Source organism: Rattus norvegicus, chromosome 12 (assembly GCF_036323735.1).
Source record: "Rattus norvegicus strain BN/NHsdMcwi chromosome 12, GRCr8, whole genome shotgun sequence".
In the NCBI taxonomy this organism is placed as follows: Eukaryota; Metazoa; Chordata; class Mammalia; order Rodentia; family Muridae; genus Rattus; species Rattus norvegicus.
Genome location: NC_086030.1, coordinates 27062929 through 27078492, shown reverse-complemented (window position 1 = coordinate 27078492; position 15564 = coordinate 27062929). Strand labels below are relative to the sequence as shown.

The following is a 15564-nucleotide window of genomic DNA, read 5'->3' as shown; positions in this document are numbered from 1 at the left end:
TATCCTTTGAAGCCTTGATGGGGGAGTATCATATAAGTGGGTGGCTTTAATGAAACTCTAGAATCCTCCGAATTCTGTCTTTACCCACTCAGACCCCTTTGTAATCTTTGAGGTCATGGTCATGCCATCAGGTTGTCTCCTTGCTGCTTAGGTTGCCTCTGCCTTGGAGAAATGGAAAACCGCCATCCGTGAAGCACAGACCTTCTCCAGAATGCACGTCCTCCTTGGGATGCTGGATGCGTGTATCAAGTGGGATATGTCTGCAGAAAACGCCAGATGCAAGGTTTGCCGGAAGAAAGGTACGCACTGAGGAGAGTTGATAGCTAAGTGTTCCACTCAAAGTTTTCTTTCTCTTTTGAAGGGATTTTGGTTTTTTGAAACAGGGTTTTTCTGTGTTGCCTTGGCTGTCCTAGAACTTGCTCTGTAGCCCAGACTGCCTGCCTGTCTCTCAAGTGCTGGGATTCAGGAGTGCACCACTACAGCCCACTCTCTGAAGGAATTTTTGTCTGTCATTTAGTCCTTCTGTGTGTATCTCTAACTGGGTAGGGCAGATTTCCCCTTTGCGATCTCCTGCTGGTGACCAGCATGTGCGAGCATCTGCGGTGTGTGAGCATCCACGGTGTGTGACTGGAGCAGCTGCCCAGTCTTCACTTTGTGCAGGAGCGAGTTAGTGGAGTAAAATCTGCAGTCCTCGGGCCTGTGAGCCGAGCTGAGGTCAGTGCTTCCAGCAGGGGGCAGTCTTTGCATATTGCGCACCCCGACCTCAGTCTTTAAAGCCTTGAGTCCAGGGCCACGCATTTGGAAATGTTTTTTACTTTTCCTTGACTAATTCTATGTCATGAATTAGCTTAGGGGTTCAGTTTCCAAAGGGTGAGGCACTGTGTAGACTTGATTGCTGTAAAACTGACTAGAGTGGCAGTCAGAGAAGGAAGTTAACCAGATCTGAGAACCCAGGCAGACATGTGGAAGAATTTGGGGGTCCAAGGAGAACAGCAGAGTCTCCAGCCATTGATTTTTTTTTTAATTATTTTAATTTTTTTGCTGCCTTTTAGTTAAAATACCCATACAATTAAACACGTTTTATTTACTTATTTACTTTTTTCTTTTTTTTTTTTTGGTTCTTTTTTTCGGAGCTGGGGACCAAACCCAGGACTTTGCGCTTGCTAGGCAAGCGCTCTACCACTGAGCTAAATCCCCAACCCCTACTTATTTACTTATTCTGAGATAGGGTCTCATGTAACTCTGGCGAGACAGAAACTCAAAAATACCTACCTCTTCTGCCGCCTCAGTGCTGGGATTAAAGGAGTGTGTCACGATGCCCAGGTAAACTTAGTGACTACTAACTGTCCTGCCCTGATTCTAGATAGTTCTGAGGAGATACATTAGGAACTCTCCCTAAATTGTCCAATTTTCAGAAAGTAAATGCATTTTTTAAAAATGCAGGCTGCAAAGATGACCCGGTAGGTAAGATGCCTGTGTGTAAGCATGGGGGCCAGAGCTCTGTGCTGCACCCACGTAAGTCCCCATCGGCCATGGCGGCCCTCCTGCCCAGGCTCTTAGGAGGTAGAGACAAGGGCTTTTACAGAACCAACCTTGAGCTCGGGATTCGAGAGAGAGGGGGCGGGGGGGGGGGGAGACTGACTGACTCAGTATATAAGGTGGACAGCCGTCAAATACGATAACTGATGTCAGCCTCTAGCCTCCATGTGCACACAGAAGCAGCTGAGTGATGGGTGTTCCTGTGATCCCATCACCTGGGAGGCAGGGCCAGGAGGAGCTCCCCCATTGTGGCTGAACGCTGAAACCTTATATTGAAAGAAAGAAAAAGGAGCTGGGGTGGTGGCCCAGCTCTCACAGGTGCTTGCTGCTTCTCCGGAGGACCCGTGTTGGGCAGTTCTTGTAACTCCAGCTCCAGGGGATCCTGTGCTCTCTATGGCTTCACAGATTCAAACACACATGGCATATGTTCCCACAGGCACTCATGGACATAAATTAAAATAAACCTTTAAAAAGGGAAGAGAGAAGTGCTGCCCCACGGCGTTTGTTCTGTTGTGCTGCCAACAGTGCTGTGTGTGTCTGTCTGCAGGTGAGGATGACAAGCTGATCCTGTGTGACGAGTGTAATAAAGCCTTCCACCTGTTCTGTCTGAGGCCGGCCCTCTATGAAGTACCAGATGGTGAGTGGCAGTGTCCAGCTTGCCAGCCTCCTACTGCCAGGCGCAACTCCCGTGGCAGGTGAGAAGTTTTGAAAGTAAGTGGGGGGCTGGGATCTGGTAGAATGTTCTCTTAGCATATACAAAGGCCTGGACTTCATCCCTAACTCTGCAGAAGTCAGGCATGGGGGTGCAACTCTGTTACCCAAACACTGGGAAGGTGGAGGCAGGAGGATCGGGAGTTCCGGGTCATCCCTGGCTACACAGCAGTACAAAGCCTTTCTGGGCCGTAAGAGACCATCAGATAAGTGCATGGGAAAATTCAGTTCCTCAGAACTGAGTGTTTCCAAGGAGCTTTAAGCTTACTTGGGTTCGAAGCTTGACCTTTTGTGGTGCGGATACAGGAGCTTAGATGCTATCCTATGACTTTGGTTTTGGGTGTGTGTATGTGTTTGGGTGTGGGGGGCGACAGCATTTAGTTTTACTTTTTAATGTGTATGAATGTTTTGTCTGAGAGTGTGTCTTAGCCATGGAGGTGAGAAGGGTGTATTTGTTCCCTTGGAACTCCAGTTGTGATGGTCACAGGCTATCATGTGGGTGATTGGAATTGAACCCTGGTTCTGAAAGAGCAACAAGGGCTCTTAACTGCCGAGCCACTTGGTTTCGTTTAGTGTTGACATTTCTGCTTTTCACTGTTAGCCCTGTCCCTTCCCTCAGTGTTTTGGTCTTTCAAGCGGGGTTTCTCTGTAGTCCTGGGTGTCTTTCAACTCAGATCTGCCTGCCCACACCTGCTCACAAGCTCCCCATTTAACTTTTTATTTTGTTTTAAATGTTGTGTGGGGGGGTTGGGGATTTAGCTCAGTGGTAGAGCGCTTGCCTAGGAAGCGCAAGGCCCTGGGTTCGGTCCCCAGCTCCGAAAAAAAAGAACCAAAAAAAAAAAAAAAAAATGTTGTGTGGACATTTACCTGAACGTGTATCTGTGCACTACATGTGTCCCTGGTGCCTATGGAGGCTAGAAGAGGGCGCCGGATCCTCTGGAACTCAAGTTACAGGTTGTTGTGAGCGTCTATGTAGGCGTCAGGAATTAAACCTAGGTCCACTGGAAGACCTGCCACTCTCTAACCCCTTGATTCACTTTATTCTCCGATAGCAAGAGCATCTTCCCCTTCCTTTAAATTTACTCATTGCCTACTTTACTGCCGCTTCTACAGGCGATCACCACTGAGTATCTGCAGCCAAACCACCGCCTTCGCTACCACGCTCCGTTTCCTTTCCTTGCTGTCTCTTTCAACATGGACTCCCCTGTACAGCCAAGCCAGCACCGTGAAGGCACCTAATGTCTTCCCAGTTAACTGTGGTTGCTTTGTACATTGACATTTGAGATCGCAAAAGGGCATCCTTACAGGCACTAGGCTGTCTCTTGTAAAGGGCAGCTGTTTGATTCCAACCACATCTTAGCAGCCTTGCTGGGTTAGTTCTCCCTCTGCCTCCATCCCCATGTCCTCTTGCAGGGTCACACGGCCTGTTGCTCTGAAGCAGTGTTTGGACCAGGTGTCCTGAGCGGGATCAGTTGCTTTGTTGTGTGGTCACCTGCAAGCTGTCTCAGCTCCGGGACAGGAGCTGGCCAAGTCTGCAGTGACACTTGCTGGGCTCTCTGTCCTCTCAGTCCACCCAGAGTTGGGGCAGCTTTGGTGTCTAAAGTGTTAACCTTATCTGACTTTTTTTTTTTTTTTTCCTTTTTTTTTTTTCCGGAGCTGGGGACCGAACCCAGGGCCTTGTGCTTGCTAGGCAAGTGCTCTACCACTGAGCTAAATCCCCAACCCCTATCTGACTTTTGTGAGGCAAAAGTAATAGTGTTTTGTACTGTTTGTGAGAGGAAGTAGAAGTTGTATTTTGTTCTTCGTCCCCTTCCCCCATGGGTGTCCCTTAAACCATTTTAGGCTTAGGACAGGGATGTACAGTGCGAAGCATAGTGGGCCTACCCCGGGGTCTCTCCCTTACTGGCTGTCTGTGTGCTTCGCTTCAGGAATAGAGGTGTTGCACATCCTCTGGGGTTTTCGCTCTCCTTGAGCCATCCTGGACCAAACTAAAACCGCGTCTCTACTTGGCTTTGCTTCTCCATAGGAATTACACTGAAGAGTCTACCTCTGAGGACAGCGAAGGTGATGAGAGTGGTGATGAGGAGGAAGAGGAGGAGGAGGAGGAGGAGGAAGAAGAGGATTATGAAGTGGCCGGCTTGCGGTGTAAGTATCTAGTATGGCATACTTCCTTGGTCTCAAACTGACCAGAGAAGCCTGGCTGGGAGAGAAATTCAGCATTGCCATTTTGGTGTCTTCCTCTTCTCTCTTGGGACTGAGGAAATGAGCTGCCATGTGTATATTGGCTTTCGGGACAGGATAGAGGGGTGGATCTATACTGCTGTACCATGTGATCAGTGTTCACTTCCCAGTGTCCATGTTGGGCAGCTCACAGCTGCCTGTAACTTCAGATCCAGGGACCTAGGACACTTACCTGGACTCTGGGCACCTTCATTCATGTGCATGCATATATATATATATATATATATATATATGTACATGTACACACAGGTTCACACAGAAATGTAATTAAAAGTAAAATCTTTTTAAACTGTCTGGGAGCAGGTGGAGTGATCCCCAGAGTGTCCGCCCACAGCAGATCACTTGCTCTAAGATTCAGTGGGCGTCATGCACGTTTATGACAAGGTTTCTGGTCTAGCCCCATCCATGCACAGTGACAGTGGCCAGAGATGTCTTTGACCTATGGTCCAGGGCTGGTTTCAGCAGCCTACCTGCTGACCGATGCTCCCTGACGTGTGCGGTTTTCCAGTGGTCACAGGATGATAAGAATGCTCCTGTTGGCCTCGATGAAGCCAACAGCTCAGCCCTCCTTTCGTGGTTTCCTTCTCATAGGCTGGTAGAAAATAGAGCACAGGGCCCACAGCCCTGAGGAACTGTCCACACTGTGAGAGGAAGCAGGTGATTGCTTGGCCATTTCCTACTGCGGTGGCGCATCCCGTGTGTTCTGGCCTCGCTCACACTCTGCACAGCTCTGTCTTGAGATAGGAACGCACTGTGTATCAGTGGCTTTCCTGGAACCTCCAGTGTAGGTCAGGCTGGCCTCACATTTCATAGAGAGCTGCCTGTCTAGGCCTTCTGAATGCTCTGATTAAAGGTTTATTTCCAAAGCTGTCCTGGAATAGCTCCCCATTGGTGGGATTGCAGACACAGGCCACCGCACTAGACTGTTGGTTCACTAGGTCTGACCTGAGGGGTGCAGGGCCATCCTGTCAGGAGACCCCTCAGTGATCCATAGAGTGATGCACCCTCCTCACGGCTGAGTCCAGCAGCCTGCTGATGTTTACTTTCATGCCAGTGGCTGCTTCCCACCTCTGCTCCATGGAGGCGATGGTTCTCTTTCGCTGGCCTCCCAGGGTTATTGCCCAGCTAGGAAATACTCGGTACTTCAGAGCCCCTGGTGCCTTCAACCTTTCAGGCCACCCGTGTGTCCTGTCCATGTCAGTTCCCTTGTGCAACTTCAGGCCTAGGACCTAAGCCTTAGCTTCTTCCTCATGAACCTTGTCTGGAGCTGGAAGCCTTAAAATAGCCACTGAAGGGTTAGCGTGGTCCAGAAATAGAATGGGAAGAGCGTCGTTCATTGGTTCTGCACATGGCTGCTTCTGTGAACACATTCTCTGCCCAAGTGTCATCTCCCCCCACCCAGGGCATCAGTGAGGAAAGGTTGTGGAAAAGGTTTTAGTGGAGAAGAAGCTTTGAGCTAATCCTTGCAGAGAATGTTCCCAAGGGCATCCCAAGGAATGTTGGTTTGCCTGCCCTGAGCACCTGTCGCCAACCAGTGACATGAGTAGTCTACGTGCCTTTCAGTTTATTCTCTTCAGAGATTCCAGGCGGGGCTCTCAGGGAAGAGTCTCACCTACCATCTTGGTTTTCAGAAACATGAGAGGGTGGGTCCTGACTTATATTTGCAGAATGTTGTGGGCCATTGTGTGAGTGAGCTTTTCCCTGAAAACACCAGGTAAAGAGCATAGGGTAACTGGAAATTACGAAGCAAAGTCAGATTCCCTTGTATATGGAGGTGTGTGAATTCTCTTGGGCTAAGTCTGGGCTGTCGGCAAGCCATACTGCCGGGTTGACAAACATGTTTCCAACTGAGTTACTTGACAGTTGACTCCTGCTGACCAAGTAGAGACAGGATAGAAGTGCTGGGACCTGGCCTTCTGCAGCCCCAGAGAGTCACTGCCTGTCTGCTCTGGTGGTCTCGTCCCTCCCCTGCCACACCATGTCCGTGTCCATCTGTCCAGTGCGTGTCCCTACCCCCAACCCCTGTTGCTGCACTCTCAGCCCATGTTTCATTTCAGTGAGACCCCGGAAGACCATTCGAGGCAAGCAGAGTGTCATCCCTGCAGCAAGGCCAGGCCGACCGCCGGGTAAGAAGTCACATGCTGCTAGACGGTCACGGCCAAAGGATGACACAGAGGTCGATGAGCTGGTAAGAATCACTTAGCCTCCTCTAGTCTTTGTATTCTTTATGTTCTAGTCCACAATGGGGAATTCACAAGGCAACAGGTGGGAGCCTGCCCGCCCTTCCCCTCCCCTTGGGTCGGGGGCTGAGGAGCAGATGGATAGGCTCGGTGCAGACGAGGCAGCAGGCCCTCCAGGAGCAGCTATGCCCGGCATCCTGCCTAGCCTGCTGCAGACAGTCTCCCCTAGTTAGCAGCAGCCTGCAGCTCGTTAGGGACTTTAAAATAGTATCCATGTGTCTCTGGTGGGCCCAGAGGGGTGGGCCTCCCTGTGGGAATGCCAGCAATGCCAGAGCCACTAACTGCTGCTTTAGCCACAGTTGTTAGAAGGACATTGCCCCACTCCTCTGTCCTCGCCACCTTGCTGCCGTGGTTTAGATCCGGCTTGGCAGAAGGAAGCTCAGGCACTGGTCTGTCTGCTGAGTTTGGCTTGAGGACATGAAGGAAACCACTGGGGAGAGGAACGGTCCTTAACATTGCCAGTGCCTCATGTGCGGCTCCTACAGCCGTGCATTCCACCCGCCAGTGGCTGCCTGCAAGGGTGCCCCGCCCCGGTCTCCTTAACACCTCCTCCTGCAGCCACTGAGGACTGGCGCTACACCGCCTGCTTTTCTTCCTAAACATCCGTGTTCCCCAAAGCTGGCTGCTGGGGTCGGCGATGGCTTGTTCATGTCTGTAATTCTGGATTCATCTCTCACAGGGTTAGCCCTCTCCAGCCACCCCCTCTCTCTATTCTGCTGATGAGCGCCTGCTGCGGCCCCTCTGCCACATTAGCCTCTCTCTGACTTGAAAGCGCCACCTGCCCTGAGTGTCACCCACCTGTGATGCCAAGGCACTGCGCTCGAGTGCACATTTGTCTATGTGTCTTGTAACCCTTCTGCTTCTAAGTCCTGTAATGACTGGCGCTCTGCTTCCTCTGTGCCAGGTACTTCAGACCAAGCGTAGCTCAAGGAGGCAGAGTCTGGAGCTACAAAAGTGTGAGGAAATCCTTCACAAATTAGTAAAGTACCGCTTCAGCTGGCCCTTCCGGTGAGTGCCCCGCCTCTCCCGCTATTCTGACTCCTTCTTGTTGAGACAGATCTTAGCAAGGGGATGGGGAGTCACGGCCCATAGAAGGGGGGCAAACTTTGTCTCCTGGGTCGGCTTGATCCGTGACTGCAAGCATCCTGTGTGGTGCTTCTCTGGCCTGGTGTTTCTCACTTGGTGTTTTCCTAGGGAGCCTGTGACCAGAGACGAGGCTGAGGACTACTATGACGTGATCGACCACCCCATGGACTTCCAGACCATGCAGAACAAATGCTCCTGCGGGAACTATCGGTCTGTTCAGGAGTTCCTCACCGACGTGAAGCAAGTGTTTGCCAATGCTGAGCTCTACAACTGCCGCGGCAGCCACGTGCTGAGTTGCATGGAGAAGACAGAGCAGTGCCTGCTGGCCCTGCTGCAAAAACACCTCCCCGGCCACCCCTACGTCCGCAGGAAACGCAGGAAGTTTCCTGATAGGCTCGCTGATGATGAAGGGGACAGTGATTCAGAGTCTGTCGGACAGTCCAGGGGACGAAGACAGAAGAAGTAAAGAGGCAGGGTCCTAGTGAGGGAGCCGAGGAGGGGGGACAGGAGGAGACCTCCAAGGGGTGTGGGAGAGGCAGGGAAGCTGGGAGGATTTAAAGGGAAAGTGACGGTAGGTAGCATCCAGAAAGGCCTGTCACTCCATGCTTGGGCTTTTCTGCAACTCCCATGGGGCCTTTTTCAATCAAAGCCAAGCTCTTGGGGAGAATCGAGCTAACCTGATGCGCCCTGCCCAGAGAGCTAGCGGCAGATGTGGGCCCCATCTTGAGTTCTGAGAGGTGGGGGAAGCCTAGATATGGCTTCTCCTGTGAGCTCTGCCCTGCTCTCCTCCTCTTCCTCCTCCTCCTCCTCCCACCTCATTACAGCAGTGCCAAGCCCCCGGTCTCAGAGAGGGTGTTGTACCCCACAGTAGGAAGGAGCGTCATCAGGCCACGCTGGGTGAGGTGTGGATCTTTTGAATTTATATTTATACACAGTCCTATTTCTTTACATCCGCACTGTCTCTTCCTCCTCCTCCCTCTCAGGTGACAGTATCAGCGAGTGCCATACAGAATTCTGTGTTCACCAGCATCTTGGGACAGTGTGGGCTTTGAGTTGATTGTGGCAGAGTAGAGGGACATTTTCTGGAGCTGTCCCTGAGGACTGTCTACATTGTGGCAGCCCTTCCTACCCTCACCCGACTCACCGCCTCGTAAGAAACAAAGCAAACTAAGGCACTTCCCATAGACTGGAGTCCTGCTTCCAATCATGCTATGACCTTGGCTTTGATGGGTCTGGCCAGAGGGGTGTTGGAGCCCAGCCCACCCACAAACCAGACAAGCCCTTAGGGAGCCGGAAAAAGAGCAGGAAGAAGTTAAAATGTTTAATTTTTTAAATTGACTTTTGTAGTTATTAAAGTTGCTTGTTTCCGCAGTGATATTGTATAAAGAACATCTTGTAAAATAACTTGTCATCTTGCTTTGGCACATGTACAGTACAGTTTCTATGATATGTGTTCGCTTTACTACCCTCAAAGAGGCCAGCAGGCAGCAGGGTCTGGGGTTGGAGTCCTCTCTGCCTACCTGTGTGTGCCTGCTACTCCAGGGCCCACTCTGCAGATCTAGTGCTCCTTCCTGGATGGTGATTGCTGTCAACATCTGGAGAGTGGGGAAGGCCAGCTCTGCCCTTCATAGCCGGTCTAGCCTTGTGTTGTATTAGGCAAAAGTTTGTAGTCTGCGTTCCCTTTTATGACAGATTTTGATAAAAGTACAGACAGGGTTTAATTTTCTTTTCCATCGATTTTCAACTTGGAAAATGTGAGTCCCTCAGCTCTTGTTTAAAGGAAAAGAAGTCTGCCAGGTCCGGGAGCCCGCCATTCCACCGTTCCCGGGGCTGAGGGAAAGACAGCCTTGCTGAGTGCGGCTCTGGGTGTGGCCCCATCCAGTAGCTGAGGAAGGCTTCCTTCTGTTTCTCGAAGGGGCTTGGCTGGGTTAGCACTAACACACCGTGATCCTCTTCCTGCTTCCTACCCTAGATGTTGGTGTTTTAGCAGAAAGCTGGTGTTCCCACTGCAGTGACATCTACCTGCGTGGTGGATTTTTAAATTGTCTTAAAGGAGGAAGGGCCACGGTAAAGGGTAGACTTGTAATAAATTGGAATTTCAAATAAACATTATGTACTTGTGTTTATAAAGAAGAGACAACTGCAATGGCTCCTTTTTCTCTTGGGGCAGTGGTGGGCAGTGCAGCCCTGCGAGCTGGGTATTTGAAGATGAACAATACAGCGTATCTATAGCTCCTGCCTAGAGCATGCACCCTACCCCATGAGAGGCCATAGCTGTTTCAGACACATCCCTGCTACAGAACAGAACAGCACCTCAAGCCTTTGCTGGCACGGCCTGTCTGCCCTGAGTCCTGAGCAATGGTTAGTCCTGAGGTGCCCTTCACTTCCCATCTCTGCTTCCGTCTTCCCTCCTAGTTCCTCTAAAAGCCACACCAGCCTCGCTTCTACTGCACAGACAGCCAAGTACTGACCCCCTCTCTGCTGGCCCATTAAATGTCCACTTCAACATGGCCCCCTGCCTTCCCCATCCTGTCTGCAGGTCCTTGAGCAGATCCTGTGCACCACTCCCAGTGTGGGCTGTAAGTTTTCTCCTGCAAGATGGTCAGACAGATGCTCCTTACAAAGAAAAGGCTGAGGGCATTCTCTGTATGAAGAACTTAGGAAAGGCTGGGGGTGCGGCTCAGTGGTGGACTGCCTGTCTGTCCTCCTTCTGGCCCTGGGTTCCATCCCCAACAAAGCAAAAGTAGCGTTTTGTGTACCAAGTATCTATCTAGTTCCTACCCTGGTTCAGTTACGTACACACGCTATTCCCGGAGATAACTGCATGTAATAGAGGTGTTTTGTGTTTCCTACCGCTGATTTCAACGAGATAACGAGAGACATGAAGTGAGGCCTGAGGTTTCATAAAACAAATGAAAAAACTTTCTTAGCCAATCCTGAGTGCCTTTAATCGCAGCCCTCGGGTGGTAGAGACAGGCAGCTCTCTTGAGTCTGAGGCTGGTGGTCATATGGTGTCCAGGACAGCCAGGGCTTATAGAGAGAGACCCTGTCTCAAAATACAGAAAATACACACAAAAGCTTTGAGGCGCTGCACTGGAAAATGCCGGGTCTGTGTAGAATCCATCCAGGCCCACTCGATCACGATCTTTGCCAGTGGCTGGTAAGATGGAGTAGTGGGCAAGAACACGTGCTGTGGGGACGTTAGGACCTGAGAGAAATCCCCCTGCACCCACGGAGAAAGCTGGGTGTAGATCAATGAGCTGATAAAGGCCTGCCGTTCTCTCTGGCCCATGTATGCATATATGTGCATACGCATGCGCACACATTCACACAGGCTACTTCTGCCTGATTGGCATCAACGGCTTAGATAGAGGCCAATATTGGCCGACACAGACCTCCAGGATGACCATATACCTCACAGGGGACAGGGATGGGACAGGTCCCAGTAGCCTGAGCCTCCCTAGCACACAGGTATACATGGTGCTTTCCCAACCTCCCATGCATGCGTCCCAACCGTCCCAGCACAGCTGTGCACATCCCCATGGTCCTGCCTTATCCCACAGCTATGTCAGCACCCCAAGTTCTGGAGTTTGGGGTGGGCAAGGAGGGACAGTCAAACTCAACAGCTCCCGACCTCCCAGACTGCTACCAAGAGACATGCATGGTCCTGCCCGTCTTTTCCCTCCATCCAACACCAGGAAGAGATAGCCTGGGGCTCTAACTACTGAGTATTCTGTTTGGTTTTTGTTGTTAGTGAAGGGTTTTGTTGTTAATGTTATGTTTTTGTTTTTTCAAGACAAGGCTTCTAACTTGCTGAGCAATTCTTTTAAAAATAATTTTACCTCAGTTTAGGGAATTGAACGCAAATTAGATTGGATGGTAAGCAACTTTCCCTGCTGAGCCATCTGACCTGCCCACTCCTTTTTTCTTATTTTTGTGTCCAAAGAGTCTCAGGTAGCCAGAGGATTCCTGATCTTTCTGCTTCTATCTCCCAAGTATTTGAATTACAAACATGCTCCACCAGGCCGCTTTTGAGCCCTGCTGGAGGCAGAACCCAGGGCTTCGTGCATGTTAGGCAAAGACTGCCAACTGTGCTTGGGTCCCAGCTCTCTGCAATCTTCATAGATAGTGACGCGAACCATCTTCCAGACTTGGAAACAGTCTAATTCCCTTGCTTCCTTTATAAAAAGCTTCTTATTACATAGGCATACTTGGAGAGCAGGAATTGTGCCACAGAGCACAGGTGGAGGTCAAAATGACAATATGTGAGTTCTCGGACTGAACTCAAGCTTTAGCTGTAAGCACCTTTAACCACTGAGCTCTCTTGCCAAACCTGACCTTATTTTGCTAAAGCGAAGTGTGGGTGTGTGGGGGTGGGGGAGCTTACCTGTTTCCCCAAACAAGCTAGATGACAGGACTACAAGTAGCCATGTCCCAGCCAGGGGTTCCTGGGTATTCACGAGGAGGCTCTTGTTTCACTTCAGAAGCACAGATCTCAGTCTTGAGACAGGTGAGAAGAGAATCACGCATACACGTATGCACAGTCTAGGACGCCTATAATCCACCCATGCCCCACAGAGGAACTTCCTCCTTTACATGGAGAATGAACTTCATAGCTGTCGCCCCCCAGCTCTGCTTAAGACGTTTCTCACCCTCCTGTCTTGTCTTCCCTTTTTCCAACCCAGACAGGACACAGCAGTGCCACACGAGGGTTTATTCCAGTCACAGCTTCCAGAGAAATGCCACAATAAATTACATCATTAAATAAACTCTGCTCTGGACCCTGCCCCACCTCTGCCCCTTCTGATCCTAGGACCCTCTGTGGACTTAACTAGGCCCACTCCCTGCCTGAGAAGGAAAGACAAGGCCCTGAGCTTTACTGGGTCCCCACCCTAGTCCTCAGCCCCCTGTGTCTCACTTGTCTGACCTTGACAGCTGGGCAGCTGTTAGTCAGCTGTCTCTGGAGGGGGGGAGGGGAGGGCAAGGAGGGAGCAACCATAACTCAGCCCAGCCTATGTTCTAGAGGTGTGTGGGGTTCTCCAGAGAGGGGTCTGTCTTAGTCATGTGCAAGACCACCGTGGGGGCTTTGTAGTGACAGTGGGTACCCCGGCCATAGCCCCCTGGGGTTCGGCAGGCCTTGGCCCGGGCTCGACCAGCTGCCATTTTTCGGTAACATAGACTCTGCCAAGTCTGGAAAGTCTTGGAACTCCATACCCAGACTCCACTGGTGATGCCCACCACCAAGGACATGAAGATTTTGAGCATGAAGACGGCCACAGTGGGCACCGAGCCCCCTGGCAGCGAGCAGTCTCTCCGGCCTCCAGGCACGGCAGCGGCAGTGCATGGTTGCTCTGTGGCCCGAAGACGCCAGAAGTCCATGTTGAGGCGTTCGTAAACATAGCAGACAATGACGCAGGTAGCCGGCACTGTGTAAAGGATGGAAAAGACTCCGATTTTCACCATCAGCTTCTCCAGCTTCTCTGTATTGGTGCCGCCCGTCTTCATAATTTTGCGGATATGGAAGAGAGCCACAAAACCTGTCAGGAGGAAACTGGTGCCCAGTACCAAGTAGCAAGAGAGGGGCACCAACACAAAGCCAGTGAGAGCTGCCGGGTCCATGCTAGCTACATAGCAGAGCCCAGTCAGCTCATCCCCAGCCACCTTACGTAGAGTCAGGACCACGATAGTCTTGAGTGCTGGCAAGCCCCACGCTGCCATGTGGAAGTAACTACCGTGAGCCTCGATGGCTTCGTGGCCCCACTTTTTGCCTGCAGCCAGGAACCAGGTGAGAGTCAAAACCACCCACCAAAGTGAGCTGGCCATCCCGAAATAATAGAGCAATAGGAAGACCAGGGTGCAGCCTGTGTTTTCCAAACCCTCCTGGATCACATACAGAGCCCCTGCCTCCTGGTCGCAGGCCACACTCTGTGCACCTGCCACCGCTCTGATCAGGAAGGCCAAGGAGTAGACATTGTAGCACATGGAAAGGAAGATTATAGGGCGCTCTGGGTACTGGAATCGGTGAGGCTCCAGCAGGAAGGTGAACACGGTGAAGGCCGTGGAGAAGAAACACAACGCGGACCACACAGCCATCCAGACCAGCGCGAAGTCCTTATCGCGCCGAGACCAGAACACCTCGACGCCTGGCCCGCAGCGCGGAGCGCACGAGCGACTCTTCTCCACGTACTGGAACTTCTCGGGGTTGTCGCAGGTGCCTCCACTGCCCGGACCGGGGGCTGAATCTCCCGGTGGCCTCGCGGGCCGAGGTGCTACAGGAAGCATGCCCAGGCCCTTGTGGGGTTCTGTGGGGCCTGCGGTAGCGTTCTCGGGTGCCTCCATGCAGAGCGCGTGCGGGTCGTTGCGCGTGGGGAGCCGGGCACAGTCGAGGGAGTCCGGCCAGCCGAAATTGAATTGCTCCATGATGGGGGCGCAGCGCAGGCGAGCCTGCTCGCACATGGGCCGGCAGGCGGGGATGGGAGTGGAGACCTGGTCGGTGCACATTGGGGCGTAGAGCGAGCAGAGGAAGAAGCGCAGGTGGCTGTGGCAGCCGTACTGCACGAGAGGCGAGAACTCGGCCAGCTGCGCGGCCGCCTCGCCCTGCGACGTGTGGCCCAGTAGGTTGGGCATGCGGGTCAGGTTGTAGCCGATGCCCCGGCACATGGGGATCTCCATCGCTTGGCACGGTGCGGGGCCACGGCCGCGCTCCGGATCAAAGCGGCCGATCTCCAGCGCCGCGCCGCCCGTCGCCAGCAGCTGCCACAGCAGCAGCGCCCCGCGGAGCAGCGGTGGCACCGCCATCGCCCCGCGGCGCGGCCGCCCCGGCTCACACGCGCCGCTCCATCCCGCGTCCCGGGATCTGCGCGCCACGTCGCGGGTCCCACGCCATCTCTCGGCCGCCCACGTGTGTCCTGGAGCGCGCGGCGCCTTCGGAAGAACAGCCGCTACCACCGCCGTCGCCGTCGCTGTCGCCGCCGCCGCTGCCGCCGCCACTCCAGCCAGAGCCGGCGCGGTCTCAGCCGCCAGCCGCAGCAGCTCCGAACCCCGAGGGCGTGGTCAGTGGGAAGACACGCCCCGGGGCGGGGCTGTCCCTCCGGGCACGCCCCCGTCGCGCTTTAAAGGTGCCGCGCCTCTCTGCCACGCTGGAGGCGTGTGGGCGACGTTGTGGGGCAACTCTTCTTCCCTTCTGCTCATTTCTTTCCCTTCCTTTGCAGACTCGACAGTCCGTGGGGACACACCTCCCTCGTAATGTCAAGTGCGCCCTCTTCTCCCAAGGTGGGAGGGGACCATCCCAAGCTCTCCCAGCTCCAGGCAAGGAAGTTGCTTGCTGCCCCTCTCCTCTCTTCTCCTCTTCAGCGTATTTTTGTGGATCTTGTTTTTTGAGACAGGGTCTCAGATAACCCAGGCTGGCCCTCAAAAGGGCTGCCTCCACATGAGTTTTATGCTGTTCGTTCTAGGAATCAACTCAGGGAGACTCATACAGGCTAGAACAAGCCACTAAGCCACATTGGTGATTTTGTTTTCATTAACTTATCATACACACATCCTGCCGTTTGTATGTGTGTATGTGTGTGTGACGAGTATGCACGCGCACGAAGCTGCAGGCAAGCAAGGACAACTTGGGGAGTCAGTATTCTTCGACCATGGGGGACCTGCCCACTGAAATCAGGTCACCATGACTGGTGACGACTAGTTATAAAGGTTATACTGAACCGTTTCTCTGGCTCCTCCATTTGTCTGTTTTGGTGTT

At 52.6% G+C, this 15564-nt stretch overlaps 2 protein-coding genes across 3 annotated transcripts in view; one reads left to right on the top strand and one right to left on the bottom strand.

Annotated features, from left to right (window-relative positions):
- The window catches only part of Baz1b (bromodomain adjacent to zinc finger domain, 1B), a 57971-nt gene extending 48019 nt beyond the window's left edge, over positions 1-9952 (top strand). Inside the window, exons 14-19 of one of the 2 annotated variants that reach the window (NM_001191916.1) lie at positions 152-299; positions 2087-2234; positions 4277-4395; positions 6549-6679; positions 7636-7739; positions 7926-9952. In NM_001191916.1, coding sequence (NP_001178845.1) covers positions 152-299; positions 2087-2234; positions 4277-4395; positions 6549-6679; positions 7636-7739; positions 7926-8283 — 1008 coding nt within the window. In that variant the 3' untranslated portion in view covers positions 8284-9952. The remainder of the gene's footprint in view (positions 1-151; positions 300-2086; positions 2235-4276; positions 4396-6548; positions 6680-7635; positions 7740-7925) is intronic. The other variant, XM_039089653.2, reaches the window with a different exon arrangement.
- Positions 9953-12538: 2586 nt separating this feature from the next.
- Fzd9 (frizzled class receptor 9) lies at positions 12539-14853 on the bottom strand. Its single transcript, NM_153305.1, has one exon. It carries the CDS (start codon positions 14613-14615, stop codon positions 12837-12839), a length of 1779 nt encoding a protein of 592 aa, NP_695217.1. The 5' UTR covers positions 14616-14853; the 3' UTR covers positions 12539-12836.
- Between the last annotated feature and the right edge of the window lie 711 nt (positions 14854-15564).